General features: G+C 41.5%; 1 protein-coding gene across 1 annotated transcript in view; it reads left to right on the top strand.

The window, feature by feature from the left end:
* CLSTN2 (calsyntenin 2) overlaps positions 1-14,022 on the top strand; it is a 697,293-nt gene that overhangs the window by 642,704 nt on the left and 40,567 nt on the right. Inside the window, exon 9 of the mRNA XM_074963962.1 lies at positions 2,208-2,370. Within this exon, the coding sequence (XP_074820063.1) occupies positions 2,208-2,370 (163 nt within the window). The remainder of the gene's footprint in view (positions 1-2,207; positions 2,371-14,022) is intronic.

Below are 14,022 nucleotides of genomic sequence, written 5' to 3'. Positions count from 1 at the left end.
GCAAGGATTGCTCATCTGCAGTGGTACTTGGTATCTCCCAAAGAGTGTTATTTATAACAGCAAAAAGAGGCACCCATGGGGAGCCCTCAGAAATGTATAGACTATAACCTCTGAGGCTTGTGTCATGTGCTGACAGTATCCCATATTCAGCCACATCAGTCATTTTCTTTTATGTAACAAGATAGACATGTGCAGGTATGATGCATCATAATTAGTTCAGGAATCTTGAAACGCTGCTTTTCCCTGAAGGGGCAGACTGAATAATCCTATTTGTTGTTGCTGTTTGTTCAAAAGAGTTTTCAGTTTTCCAATTTATTTACTTTCAGTTTTGCTTTTAGTTCATTTAACCTTCAGAAAACATTTGTGCTCTATATTGCTTGGGAAAAGGAAGGCTTCAGCAGCATGTTGTTGCGTTTATCTCTTGCTGTTTGGCTACAATGTCTGCAATAATAAATGTATCCATTTGAAATGGAAGTGATTAAGCTCTTGTTGAAATGTCTTCTGGAACAAAACATTAGCTTTTCTCTCAAAGGGCAGATATTGCTACAGATAACATTTAACCCAACTGAGGACAAAGTTGTTACCCTTTAACATCGCTTACCTTTCTGCTCGCCTTAGAGAAACAGGGACAATATCTGCATTCAAGTGTGTCACTGTCTTAAAACATGAAAACAATTATCTGTACAGACTTCAAAGTTGCAAGTGATGATTGAAACTGTTTCATCTTTAAAAACACATTTTTGCATTCTCACTTTATTGTGAGTTACGCCTTTGAACTTGAAAATCTGCAAGATTTCATGAAGGGATCAGGGAGCTAGGAATGCAATGGGGTTTGCATAGTCTTTCATATCTGAAGACCTGTTTCAAATCTGTATTTGTGTTACAAGTGAAAATGGGTGTGGTGGTCTCATTTTAATCCCTGTCCATCTCACAAATGATCACACAAGATTTGGCATGGCTGGTATGGAATTAGCTGTGGACACTGGTGTTCAAGACAGAGGTACATTGGCATAACAGAATAGGATCTCACATTTGAAATAGCAGCAAAAATGTTGGCCAGCGCTGAGTTTCATTGATAGATTTGCATGAGGAAACTTTCATGTTACCTGCCCAAACCATGATTGAAAGCTCATTGAGGCAGGGCCCATCCTTTTGTTCCATTTGTACAGTGCCTAGGGCAATGAACTCCTGGACTGAGGACCTTAGGCACCGAGGCAATACAATTTATAATAATCCATAATAATGTTTGGGTCAAACAAGTGCTAATAATTCATCAATGCCCTGAGCAATAAAATCTTTCCTAATTTAGGGGAAAAAGGGATATCTAGAACAGGGATTGGCAACCTTTGGCATGCAGCCCGCCAGGGTAAGCCCCCTGGCAGGCCGGGCTGGTTTGTTTATCTACCACGTCTGCAGGTTCAGCTGATCGCAGCTCCCACTGGCCGTGGTTCGTGTCCCAAGCCAATGGGGGGTGCGGGAAGCGGTGCAGGCTGAGGGATGTGCTGGCTGCTGCTTCCCGCACCCCACATTGGTCTGGAGCGATGAACTGCGGCCAGTGGGAGCTGCAATCAGCCGAACCTGCAGACACAGCAGGTAAACAAACCAGCCCGGCCCGCAAGGGGGCTTACCCTGGTGGGCCGCATGCCAAAGGTTGCTGATTCGTGGTCTAGAATAATCATGGTCAGATACAAAAACCACTATTGAGCACTTCTATAGAGCTTTGTATTCTTGAAAGGCTGTACAAACATTAACTATTCTGATGTATTAACTAGTTAATCTGACTTAAGTAATGTAAGGATGCACAACAAGTGCAAAATCCATTGAATTTTCACTCTGCTCCATCCCTTTAAAGAATGTGTTTTAAGAGGAATTTGTTTAAAATGTGTTACACATGTGTGCCAGTTGTGATATTTGTCAACATTGGTTTGACTTTTGTTAATTTCAATGAGATGCCTCCTTTTTGACAAGCGTGTGTAGAGATGTAACCACAGAGTTACAGGCTAAATACCATAGCATTGTGTCAAAAATTTATCCATGAAAATGTTAATATTGTTCTTTTTCAGCCTAAAGTGCAGTAATTGTTATCTGCTTCTACCAGTAGAATTCCACGTCTTGGAAATAACATGATCAAAAGAATTTATTCTGCATGAAAATAGGAGCAGAACAAAGGGGTCTAAAGATCTTCTTTCATTTCTTTTATTATTCAGATTTGTGATAAAGAATGGCACTACTACGTCGTCAATGTTGAGTTTCCTGTGGTTACCTTATATATGGACGGCACGACGTATGAGCCTTACCTTGTGACAAATGATTGGCCTATTCATCCATCACACATAGCCATGCAGCTAACTGTTGGTGCTTGCTGGCAAGGTAACACGATCAAGGGTACATAAACTGAGAGAAAGTATTTAAATCCCATTTAAAGAGTGTTTTTTCCCCTGTCTGCCTCTCTCATGTGAAGTGCACTAAGAATAATTTTTTTAAGGAATTATGGGACTGACAGAAAGCTGATTCTGCTTTCACTTTCACTGGTATAAAACAGAAGAAGCCCCACTGAAATCAATGAAGTTCCACAGTGGTAAAAGTAGTGGAATTGAGAGCAGAAGCAGGCCCTATATTTCCATTATGCAATAATGTACTTGGCTTGCATTGTGCATGTACTGAGATGAGGCTAATCTTCATTACCTTTTGTCTTGACTTCTCTAACCTCCTTCTTTTTGGTCTCCAGCTTCAAGCCCATCCAAATATTGTTCATGTCCTCAAAACCCTACACAGCTTGCCCTGCTTATATATTAGCCTTACTTGCCTCTTGCTCCCCTTCTTATGCCGTGAATTCTTCCCAGTCCTCCTTCATGTCCTTATGCCACTTGTACTTCTGTCTCTTATTTCACATTTTTTTCATGCACTGGGAACTTCCTCCATCCGATTTCCTCTAAAGTTCACTTCTTTCAGTTAGATTTCCATTGTTAATCTTCCCTCTGTTGCCATCTACTCATGCACAGGAACGTAACTTTAAAAAAACCATAAAAACAAAAACAACTTCCTAATATGAAATAGAACAATGTGTACAATGTGCTCAAAATAGGGAAAAATACTTTCCCAGGGGATGTATTCCCTTTCTGTTGTTAAATGTTTTCTCTCTCCTGTTATCCAGGGTTTTTTGAACCCAAAGCAATGGTAACGTAACTGGTTTGTTATTTTAAGGTGGCATTAGGAATAAATCAATGGGGACACAACTTCTTTGTTTAATAATAATACTATTTTATTAGGCTTTAAGCACACCTGCATATATGCAATAGCAATAGTTTAGAGCACCACAAACATTATAGTTACCCAAAGTTTAAGATGGTCTTGAGTAATTACCAGCCGGTCTTCCAGGGGCCCACCCTCCTGTCCAGCTGATGGGGAGTTTAGGTATTAGCTCCCTGCCCTAAGAAAAGCTTTTTTGGACTGCTCCAAAGTGTATTTTTTTGCTGATTTTTTAATATAGCTAGTTTAAATAAAGCACATCATTTATAATAATTTCAGTGGGTTATTATAGCCACCCCTAGTGGGTTACCAGTTTTTTTTAATGTAGGAAATTACATGTTATTTTTTATTATTAAAACATTTTTAGTATTTATAGTTATAACCATAATAAAATGAATATGACAAGGGTACTTAAAACCAAGATTGTCTGTTTAAACATTTTCTTTTATTTTTATGGCATATTAATTTTTTTGGTTTTTATTTATTTATTTATTTATTTCAATTAGAAAAACTGCATTTATGTAGTTGTTTGGCCTTGCCTTTTAGAGCCTTAAAATTATTTCTAGCTATCTGGTATTTGCTTTTTAGCTAGTAGTGGTTAAACACACAAAATGGCTGACTGCAGTAATGTCAAGTTATGGGGCAAAACTCCCACCTCCTCCCACATCTATCTTACCAGCTTGGTCTGTTGTCGTTTACTGTATGTTTTCAGTAAAGTTTGCAACTGCTCAGAGGCGTTGGAGCTATTCAATGTGTAAGGGTTATCAAATCCAGCCTTTAGATTTGCAGTTCTTCAACAAAAAAACTTCAAAAACAGACTCCAACGAGAGACTGCTGAATTGGAATTAATTTGCAAACTGGATACAATTAATTTAGGCTTGAATAGAGACTGGGAGTGGATGGGTCATTGCACAAAGTAAAACTATTTCCCCATGTTTATACCCCCCCCTCTATCCCCCACTGTTCCTCAGACGTTCTTTTCAACTGCTGGAAATGGCCCACCTTGATTATCACTACAAAAGGTTCCCCCCCCACCCCACCCCCCTGCTCTCCTGCTGGTAATAGCTCACCTTAAGTGATCACTCTCCTTACAGTGTGTATGGTAACACCCATTGTTTCATGTTCTCTATGTATATAAATCTCCCCACTGTATTTTCCACTGAATGCATCCGATGAAGTGAGCTGTAGCTCACGAAAGCTTATGCTCAAATAAATTTGTTAGTCTGTAAGGTGCCAGAAGTACTCCTTTTCTTTTTGCGAATACAGACTAACACAGCTGCTACTCTGAAACCAGCCTTTAGATTGTAAACTCCTTGAGGCACGGATCCTATCTTTATATTTATGTGTATAGTACCATACACAACAAGATCATAATGATAGTCAAGATTTTGTGTGCTGCATATTGATCAGATAAATATTATGATAATCAACTCATTATTACAGGGCCCAATCCTGTGCACCTGATCCTTTGCAGAGCTCCTTTAGAACTGGGGTCAGGAGTACAGGATTGAGTCTTATGTGTATCTGCCTGGTATTTGAGAATGCGATTCTTTCTTCCCACTCACACCCATGCAATTTATATATTTTTTTATTTCATTAGCATTAATTAACATAACTAAATTATTACACTTTTATTCTATCTTATTTTTTTTCTAGTTAGGAATATGTGGTGAAAAATCTATCAAGGTTTTCAGAAATTAGATCCTCAATTCAACTGGTTGTTTGGAGGGGTAATGGCTTAGCTTAAGTGAGGGGTTTTTGGTTAGGTCTGATTTCTGTTTCTTCTGTAGTCTTTGTACAATATCTATGAAGCAAAATGGAAGAGTCAACAGTTTGTTAGATTCACATACAATTCTATTGTGAACTAGCTCAACTCAACTTCCTTCCATTCTTTCCTTGGGTGTATGGAATCCACAAAGATCCAGTGAATTTAGGGTTTTTAAATAGGTATCAGTATTAAAGAATGATGTTGCATTTCCAAATACTTCCAGTATCCTTGATGAAGAAACTTTTTTTGGATGTTTGCATTCATGAGATTTTTCACCACATATTCCTAGCTAGGATCCTTCTTAGCAGGACTATTTAATATGTTTTTGTGCATCCCCTTAATTGCTTTTATCCTTTTTCAGTTATCGCTTCATTAGTTTCTACTACTACTTTGTCTCTTTCCCTAAAATTCCATCCTTTGTGCTCATCAAGAAAATTAAATGTTAATAGTTCTGGAAAATGAAATCCTATGTTTGTCCACAGAAGAGATACTGCATGAGTAGCAGGCATGCAGGGATCTTCACACTCCTATATCCACTGGTCCTGGGGGGAATTCTGTGCCCAAACCCCCAAAATTCTGCACCAAAAATGCAAAATTCTGCAAAATCCTGCATATTTAATTTGTCGAAATACTGCAATATAATCACACCAGTTTCACTTATTTTGGTAATGTATTTAAACTGATATACAGAAAAAAATCACAATAACTGTTCAGCATTTCCTAAATACATGAAAGTTAAATTACAAATACTTGGTAACCAATATCCTGCATTCCAGTTATAATCGTGGATTTTCATTTAAATTACATTACTTTTATTTTGGTGTTTGGTGTTCTGTAACGTACAATGTCGCTTTAAATTGCGCAGATTTTCACACATGAAAGTCATACAGTTTTGCTAATCATTGTCCTGCTTTTTTTTTTTAATGGATAAGTAAAATAGATCCTGAGCTGTAATCTAACCTCATTGTGACTCTCTGGCACAGGAAAAAAAGACAGAAAGCACGTAAACCAGTAGTGCTCAAATTTTTGTACTGGCGACCCCTTTCACATAGCAAGCCTCTGAATGCAACCCCCTTATGAATTAAAAACACTTTTTTATATATTTAACACCATTATAAATGCTGGGTGCAAAGTGGAGCTTGGGGTGGAGGCTGGCAGCTTGCGACCCCCCATATAATAACCTCATGACCCCCTCAGGGGTCCCGATCCCCAGTTTGAGATCCCTTGACATAGATCTTCCTAGCTTAGGATTTCGTTACTGGTTTCAGAGTAACAGCCGTGTTAGTCTGTATTCGCAAGAAGAAAAGGAGTACCTGTGGCACCTTAGAGACTAACCAATTTATTTGAGCATAAGCTTTCGTGAGCTACAGCTCGGATGCATTCATCGGATGCATACTGTGGAAAGTGTAGAAGATATATTTCGTTACTGTCATTTACAGTAAGCCTCCTTTACCCCTCTCTGGCAAGGTAAAGGAGCCTTAATCAACTAAGAATGGGAACAATTAACTAACAATGGGAACATTAGCAGCCTGCCTGCTTAGTTGTTACATTTCTGCTCTGCCTTAGGGACAGAGCCTGCTTCACACAGCCCTATGCCTCCAAGCTGGGATCCAGGAACAGCAAGCAAGAGGGACAGAGTGTGTGTCTCTCATTCATTCGCACGCAGGCACGGGCCCAGCTCCATCCCCTTAACATCTCTCCACGGATGCACGCAAGCATGCCCAGCCTCCCTCCTCCCCCCCGGCTGTGAGCTGCTCTCTGCTGCCAGCTGCTCCCAGCAGACGTGCCCAGGCTGCCGGGGAAGAGGCGTGTGTTCCCCACAGATTTCTTTGCTCCCCCATTTTTCTGCGGGGGAGCCAAGAAATCTGCAGAAGATATGAATTCTGTGCCCTCGCAGGAACGTAGAATTTCTCCAGAAGTAATTCATGTGCCTCAGCCTAGTTCCAGTCTGGCCACCTGTAGCAATGAGAATAGGTCAGTCTCCTGACCATCTTGACCCTTGTCTGAGATTGCTGGTAAGGGTGAAAATTAACGTGCAATGTCATTCTGGATTTTTGATGGAGGCATTTGTCCAACCTCCCAACAGCTCTGTTGAGACCACAAAGTTATTTCACATACATTAGACCACCACACAAACAGCAAGTGGAAACAGTTTTCAGTTATTTCTGGCTTGGACTGGATTTTATCCAGTGACTTGTGAAACTTGATGGCTCAGTGGATTGTAAGTGGAATAAAGAAGCACTCCATTTCTGACTGCCAATGTTCATCCTTTTGTTCAGTGAAGCACCTGCTAATATTATAAAGTCAACTGCTGCTTCTACCACACTTGTTAATGTTCACTTCAAGACCACAGTATTTCTACTGTGAATGAGCTAAAAATAATCCATTTATACAGGGGGGAAAGTAACTGAGGCCACTTACTGGTACGGGGCGGGGCGGTGCCTCAGGTGGAAGGAGCGGGGCTGGTGGGTCAGTGTCCCCCAGCCAGCCCTTCCAGAACCGCTGGCCCATGCTGCCTAGGGCTCCCATGTTGATTTAAAGGGCCTGGGGCTCTGGACGCCGCTGTTGCCGTAGCCGCAGCAGCGTCCGGAGCTCCAGGCCCTTTTAAATTGCCGGCCCCAGGGCAGCTGCTCCCTTTGCCTCCCCCGGCCTGTACAGACCCTACCAGCAGGGCCGCCGACAGGGGAGGCAAAAGGGGCAGGCTGGGAATGGGCCGGTGCGGGTTCTTACCAGTATGCAGTACTGGCCCCTACCGGCTCACTTTCACCCCTGCATTTATACCAATAACAAAAATTGCTTGACCTTAGAACAGAATCATAGAATCATAGACTATCAGGGTTGGAAGGGACCTCAGGAGGTCATCTAGTCCAACCCCCTGTTTAGAGCAGGACCGATCCCCAATTAAATCATCCCAGCCAGGGCTTTGTCAAGCCTGACCTTAAATGTAGTGCTTTTCATTTTCAAAGCATTTGCAAGACATAGTCTCATAGCACTGCGTGATGTACTTAAGAACAGATGGGAAAAGGCAGAGAGGTTGGTGCCTTGCTAAAGGCCACACAAGAGAACCTGTTGCAAGGTGAGGAATCGGAATCAGAAATTCCTGAAATGGGAGCTGTTCTTCTGAGCTTGTTCCAGGTTATAAGAGAGGGGAATCTCTTTCAGCCACAGTTTTTTTCATCATCTGCTTTGGAATCCATGTTGAGCTTGCTTAAAATTGAACCACTCACTTGCTTGTTAGTCTTGTCTTCCCTTGAGGAACATCATGTAGGACAGTGGTTCTCAACCAGGGGTACGTATACCCCTAGGGGTACGCAGAGGTCTTCCAGAGGGTACGTCAATTCATGCAGATATTTGCCTAGTTTTACAACAAGCACTAGCAAACTCAGTACAAACTAAAATTTCATACAGACAATGACTTGTTTATACTGCTCTATATACATACACTGAAATGTAAGCACAGTATTTATATTCCAGTTGATTTATTTTATAATTATATGTTTAAAATAAGAAAGTAAGCAATTTTTCAGTAATAGTGTGCTGTGACACTTTTGTATTTTTATGTCTGATTTTGTAAGCAAGTAGATTTTCGGTGAGGTGAAATGTGAGATATGCAAGACAAATCAGATTCCTGAAAGGTGTACAGTAGGATCTGATGTAGGAGACTCAGACAGAGAGAATTTTGCTTTTTGTCGTAAATATTTCCTGCTAATAACATTTCAGTTTCACAATAATTCTTTCCCCCTGCTTTTATGGCATTGTTTATCACATCCATTCTGAGGAGTTGGGGGAGTTATTTGTCCTTACAGACACTCACAGAATCTTCTTTCTCCCTTCAGCTGTTCAGATGGAATACAGGAAATGCCAAAGTTCCATTCTGGATTCCTCTTGAGTCTTCCTTCAAAAGCAGCTGTGCATCTTCTAAATTTATGCTCTCTTGGACTTAACTATATGATAAAGTTAAGCTTGAGACTTGGACACGTCAAGTGTCCTATCTGCACCAACTAGGTTACTTTAGATCAAATTTCCAGAATTTGTATTCCTTTAGGCCTTCATGGGGATGGAAGACCATCATGGGCCTGACTGGGATTCTCATCTTACACCAGGTTGACTCTAACAAAACTCCAGTGACATCAGAGAAATTACTCCCGCTTTACTAGAGTGTAAGTGAGAACTGTGTCCAAAGCATCCTCATAGTCTAAATGAATACTACTGTATTCCCTGCTTTTGTCAGTCTTCAGGAATTTCATTTAATTTTGCATTCCAGTGAGAAAATCATGGGAGAATTATGAGTAATTTTAATAGTGCTTTAAGAACTAGCACCTAAGTAGGGGCTTTTATTTTCAGTAGAAGAATATTATCCTGCTCCCAAATAAAAACGCTTGTTCTTATTACCATTACTGTCCATAGTCACATACTGATACTATACTGCTATTTGAAATTCCATTTGCAACAAGTTTTTATATGTTACTATTTCACAATATTTTATAGAAATGTAGGACACTTTTTATTCTTCACTGAGTGGGGATCTCTTAGTACCAAAGTAGGAGCTTTTATTCTCAGCAGTTCACTTCCATTTTTGCTTTTCACTTTCTTCATCAAATACACTAATCTTTTGCAATGTACACCATCCAAATTTTGTTTTTATTATTGCCAAAGTGCACAGAGAAATTAAGTAAACTTCCATGATATTTTTATGCTAGTCTGTTTGTGTCCATATGCTTTTTCCAGGATTCTTTTAGTGGGTGCAATCATATCAACAGCTAAAAAAAGGTGGAATTCTGAAGTTCTCTGTATGAAGTCCTGACAAGTGTGATTGGATTTCTAACAAGATTTGATCCAGTTTCTACTGAGAATTGTTGCTGAATCCTTCTGAGCGTTTGCAGTGAGGATTCATGCAAAATGATGAGTTCACTACATTTTCCAAATGATGATGCTGTAGACCAGTGGTTCTCAAACTGTGGTCCGTGGATGGTTCTCTCTAAGGTGTGTGTCTGGGTGGCCACACACAAGAGAATGAAGGGCCACCCACCTAATTAGTGGAGCCGTTCAGGTGTGGCTCCACTAATTAGGTGCCTGGACCCTGGAGAAGACGTACATGTAAGGTGAGGTGGTGGTCTTAGGAGGAATAGGGGGTAGGTGGGAGGGGATGAGAAGAGGGGTTGGGGAGAATTTGGGACTTGCAGGGCTGTGGTGGCCAGAGAAAGAGGTGACTTTCCCCAGCTCCAGGGCTATGGTTGCCTGGGAGAGACCCCTCTCTTTCCCAGTCCCAGCTCGGGGCTGCCGTGTTGGGAGAGAGAATCATAGAATCATAGAATCATAGAATATCAGGGTTGGAAGGGACCCCAGAAGGTCATCTAGTCCAACCCCCTGCTCGAAGCAGGACCAATTCCCAGTTAAATCATCCCAGCCAGGGCTTTGTCAAGCCTGACCTTAAAAACCTCTAAGGAAGGAGACTCCACCACCTCCCTAGGTAACGCATTCCAGTGTTTCACCACCCTCTTAGTGAAAAAGTTTTTCCTAATATCCAATCTAAACCTCCCCCATTGCAACTTGAGACCATTACTCCTCGTTCTGTCATCTGCTACCATTGAGAACAGTCTAGAGCCATCCTCTTTGGAACCCCCTTTCAGGTAGTTGAAAGCAGCTATCAAATCCCCCCTCATTCTTCTCTTCTGCAGACTAAACAATCCCAGCTCCCTCAGCCTCTCTTCATAAGTCATGTGCTCTAGACCCCTAATCATTTTTGTTGCCCTTCGCTGGACTCTCTCCAATTTATCCACATCCTTCTTGTAGTGTGGGGCCCAAAACTGGACACAGTACTCCAGATGAGGCCTCACCAGTGTCGAATAGAGGGGAACGATCACATCCCTCGATCTGCTCGCTATGCCCCTACTTATACATCCCAAAATGCCATTGGCCTTCTTGGCAACAAGGGCACACTGTTGACTCATATCCAGCTTCTCGTCCACTGTCACCCCTAGGTCCTTTTCCGCAGAACTGCTGCCTAGCCATTCGGTCCCTAGTCTGTAGCGGTGCATTGGATTCTTCCGTCCTAAGTGCAGGACCCTGCACTTATCCTTATTGAACCTCATCAGATTTCTTTTGGCCCAATCCTCCAATTTGTCTAGGTCCTTCTGTATCCTATCCCTCCCCTCCAGCGTATCTACCACTCCTCCCAGTTTAGTATCATCTGCAAATTTGCTGAGAGTGCAATCCACACCATCCTCCAGATCATTTATGAAGATATTGAACAAAACCGGCCCCAGGACCGACCCCTGGGGCACTCCACTTGACACCGGCTGCCAACTAGACATGGAGCCATTGATCACTACCCGTTGAGCCCGACAATCTAGCCAGATTTCTACCCACCTTATAGTGCATTCATCTAGCCCATACTTCCTTAACTTGCTGACAAGAATACTGTGGGAGACCGTGTCAAAAGCTTTGCTAAAGTCAAGAAACAATACATCCACTGCTTTCCCTTCATCCACAGAACCAGTAATCTCATCATAAAAGGCGATTAGATTAGTCAGGCATGACCTTCCCTTGGTGAATCCATGCTGACTGTTCCTGATCACTTTCCTCTCATGTAAGTGCTTCAGGATTGATTCTTTGAGGACCTGCTCCATGATTTTTCCAGGGACTGAGGTGAGGCTGACTGGCCTGTAGTTCCCAGGATCCTCCTTCTTCCCTTTTTTAAAGATTGGCACTACATTAGCCTTTTTCCAGTCATCCGGGACTTCCCCCGTTCGCCACGAGTTTTCAAAGATAATGGCCAAGGGCTCTGCAATCACAGCCGCCAATTCCTTCAGCACTCTCGGATGTAACTCGTCCGGCCCCATGGACTTGTGCACGTCCAGCTTTTCTAAATAGTCCCTAACCACCTCTATCTCCACAGAGGGCTGGCCATCTCTTCCCCATTCTGTGATGCCCAGCGCAGCAGTCTGGGAGCTGACCTTGTTAGTGAAAACAGAGGCAAAAAAAGCACACAAAAAAAAAAAAGAGAGGGCACATCCATTGCATTAGAAGGGTAAGACTACTGATATTAAAATATGAGTTGTACTTTTATTTGTAGATAAAAAAATAAGTTAATTATTATTAAGGTTTTTTTTATATAGCGCTTTTATCCAAAGCGCTTTACAATTGTTAGCTAATGGTACAAACAACATTTGGAAAGATCATTAAGTGATCCGCTGAGATCCTGAGCAATTTTTAAGTGGTCTGAGGAAAAAAAAGTTTGAGAACCACTGCTGCAGACCATTAGTGTAGTGGCAAATACATCTTTCCCATATCTTAAAGAGAATTACAAAGCAAAAACTAACCAGTCCTTTCTGTCCCTCATGCTGCTGTATGTTGTATTGATGGTGGTCAGATATTATGGCAATGAGGACATTATAAGAACATATATAGAGTAGAACATATAAAGATTCCTTTTATACTTTTATTTCCGCTTGTCCAAAATATAGTCAGAATTATCTGCAAATAAGTAACTTCTTAGCAGCTATTTTTATTGTTTTGCAGTTGAAAAGAGGCCACTCCTAACTCCCTTATTGATGATGAGTAGGGCCCTACTAAATTCGTGGCCATGAAAAACGCATCACGGACCATGAAATCTGGTCTCAGCAGCAGCAGCAGTGCAGAAGTAAAGGTGGCAATACCATATCATGCCATCCTTCCTTCTTCACTGCTATTGGTGGTGGCTCTGCCTTCAGAGCTGGGCTCCCGGCCAGCAGCTGCCCTGTCCAGCTGCTCAGCTTTGAAGGCAGTGCCGCTGCCAGCAGCAGTACCGCAATCCCCCCCCCCGCCCCCCGCCCTCCCAAAAAATCCTTTTGGGGTCAGGACCCCGACAATTACAACACCATGACATTTCAGATTTAAATAGCCGAAATCATGAAATTGATGATTTTTAAAATCCTATGTCTGTGAAATCGACCAAAATGGGCTGTGTAGGTAGGGCCCTAGTGATGAATAGTACCTTCCTTCTTAGGTAGGATCATTGATTTCAGTGAGAATATGCATGAAGTAAAGTACTACTCCATATAAGGGTGACTAAATTGGACCCTAATGATAAATTGTGAATATGAAGGTGAATATGTTTCAATAATAATATACCTGTTCCTTAAATGATACATTTGTGTACTTGTAGTAGCTTTCCCTCTCAACATTTAGGGAAGGGGATTTAACTCAATTGCAACTCTTCAAAAGGCTATTCCTGTATGAAGCTGTGGTCTGATGCATTTTTGTCAAAGCTGTGACTTTGATGTAAGTGGTGGTGTTATCATTTTAAGTCTAAAGTGCTGTTATGCCTTTAATGTTAAAGGAAATCCATTTCACTTTTCCTCACTGAGGGCAAGATTGACATCTCACAGGCTTTTAGGGGCACAAGGGAGACCTCAGTGGGGACCACTGCTTCAACCAGGAAGGAGATGTGGCTATGGCTCGGCTCCCAACACACCACCAGCCACTCTGTAGGGGTGTAGCAGTAGGCGTGTTTTCCTTGCATAACGGAGAGCACCCCTTCAGCTCCACATTGCAGACTGGCACCACAAAGCAACGCTAGAGCCCTCAGGGAATTACACCATGGAAGTTTCGGGGCACAGTGCTAGTTTTGGAATTTAGCCATATTTAAATCAGACTGGATTGAAAATATCTTTCAACTAACAGACATACAAAAAAAAACATTTTAAAACATCTGAAATACTATGCATCTGAAAAATTGTTTGACTAATTATAATAATTATTAGGCTAAAATATGCAAGCCAAACTTAACTGCATGCAAGTAAAAACTGATGCCCTCTCAAACTCAAAATAAATCCTAGAAGCAATGGAGGGTGCAGTGACTGGAGAAAGAGTCATTTTAAAAAAACAGTTCATGATATTAATATGGCTTGATTTCCTAGGACTGGGGGTGTAATTTCTTGTGTGGTGCAGGTTCTTGAGGACCTGAAGTGTCTGGGGTTTTCTAAATTGGAAATTTAGTCTTACTTCTGTTGATGTGTTACTTT

The sequence above is a fragment of the Natator depressus genome, chromosome 9 (genome assembly GCF_965152275.1).
Source record: "Natator depressus isolate rNatDep1 chromosome 9, rNatDep2.hap1, whole genome shotgun sequence".
Lineage (NCBI taxonomy): Eukaryota > Metazoa > Chordata > Testudines > Cheloniidae > Natator > Natator depressus.
This window is presented reverse-complemented; position numbering and strand designations above follow the sequence as displayed.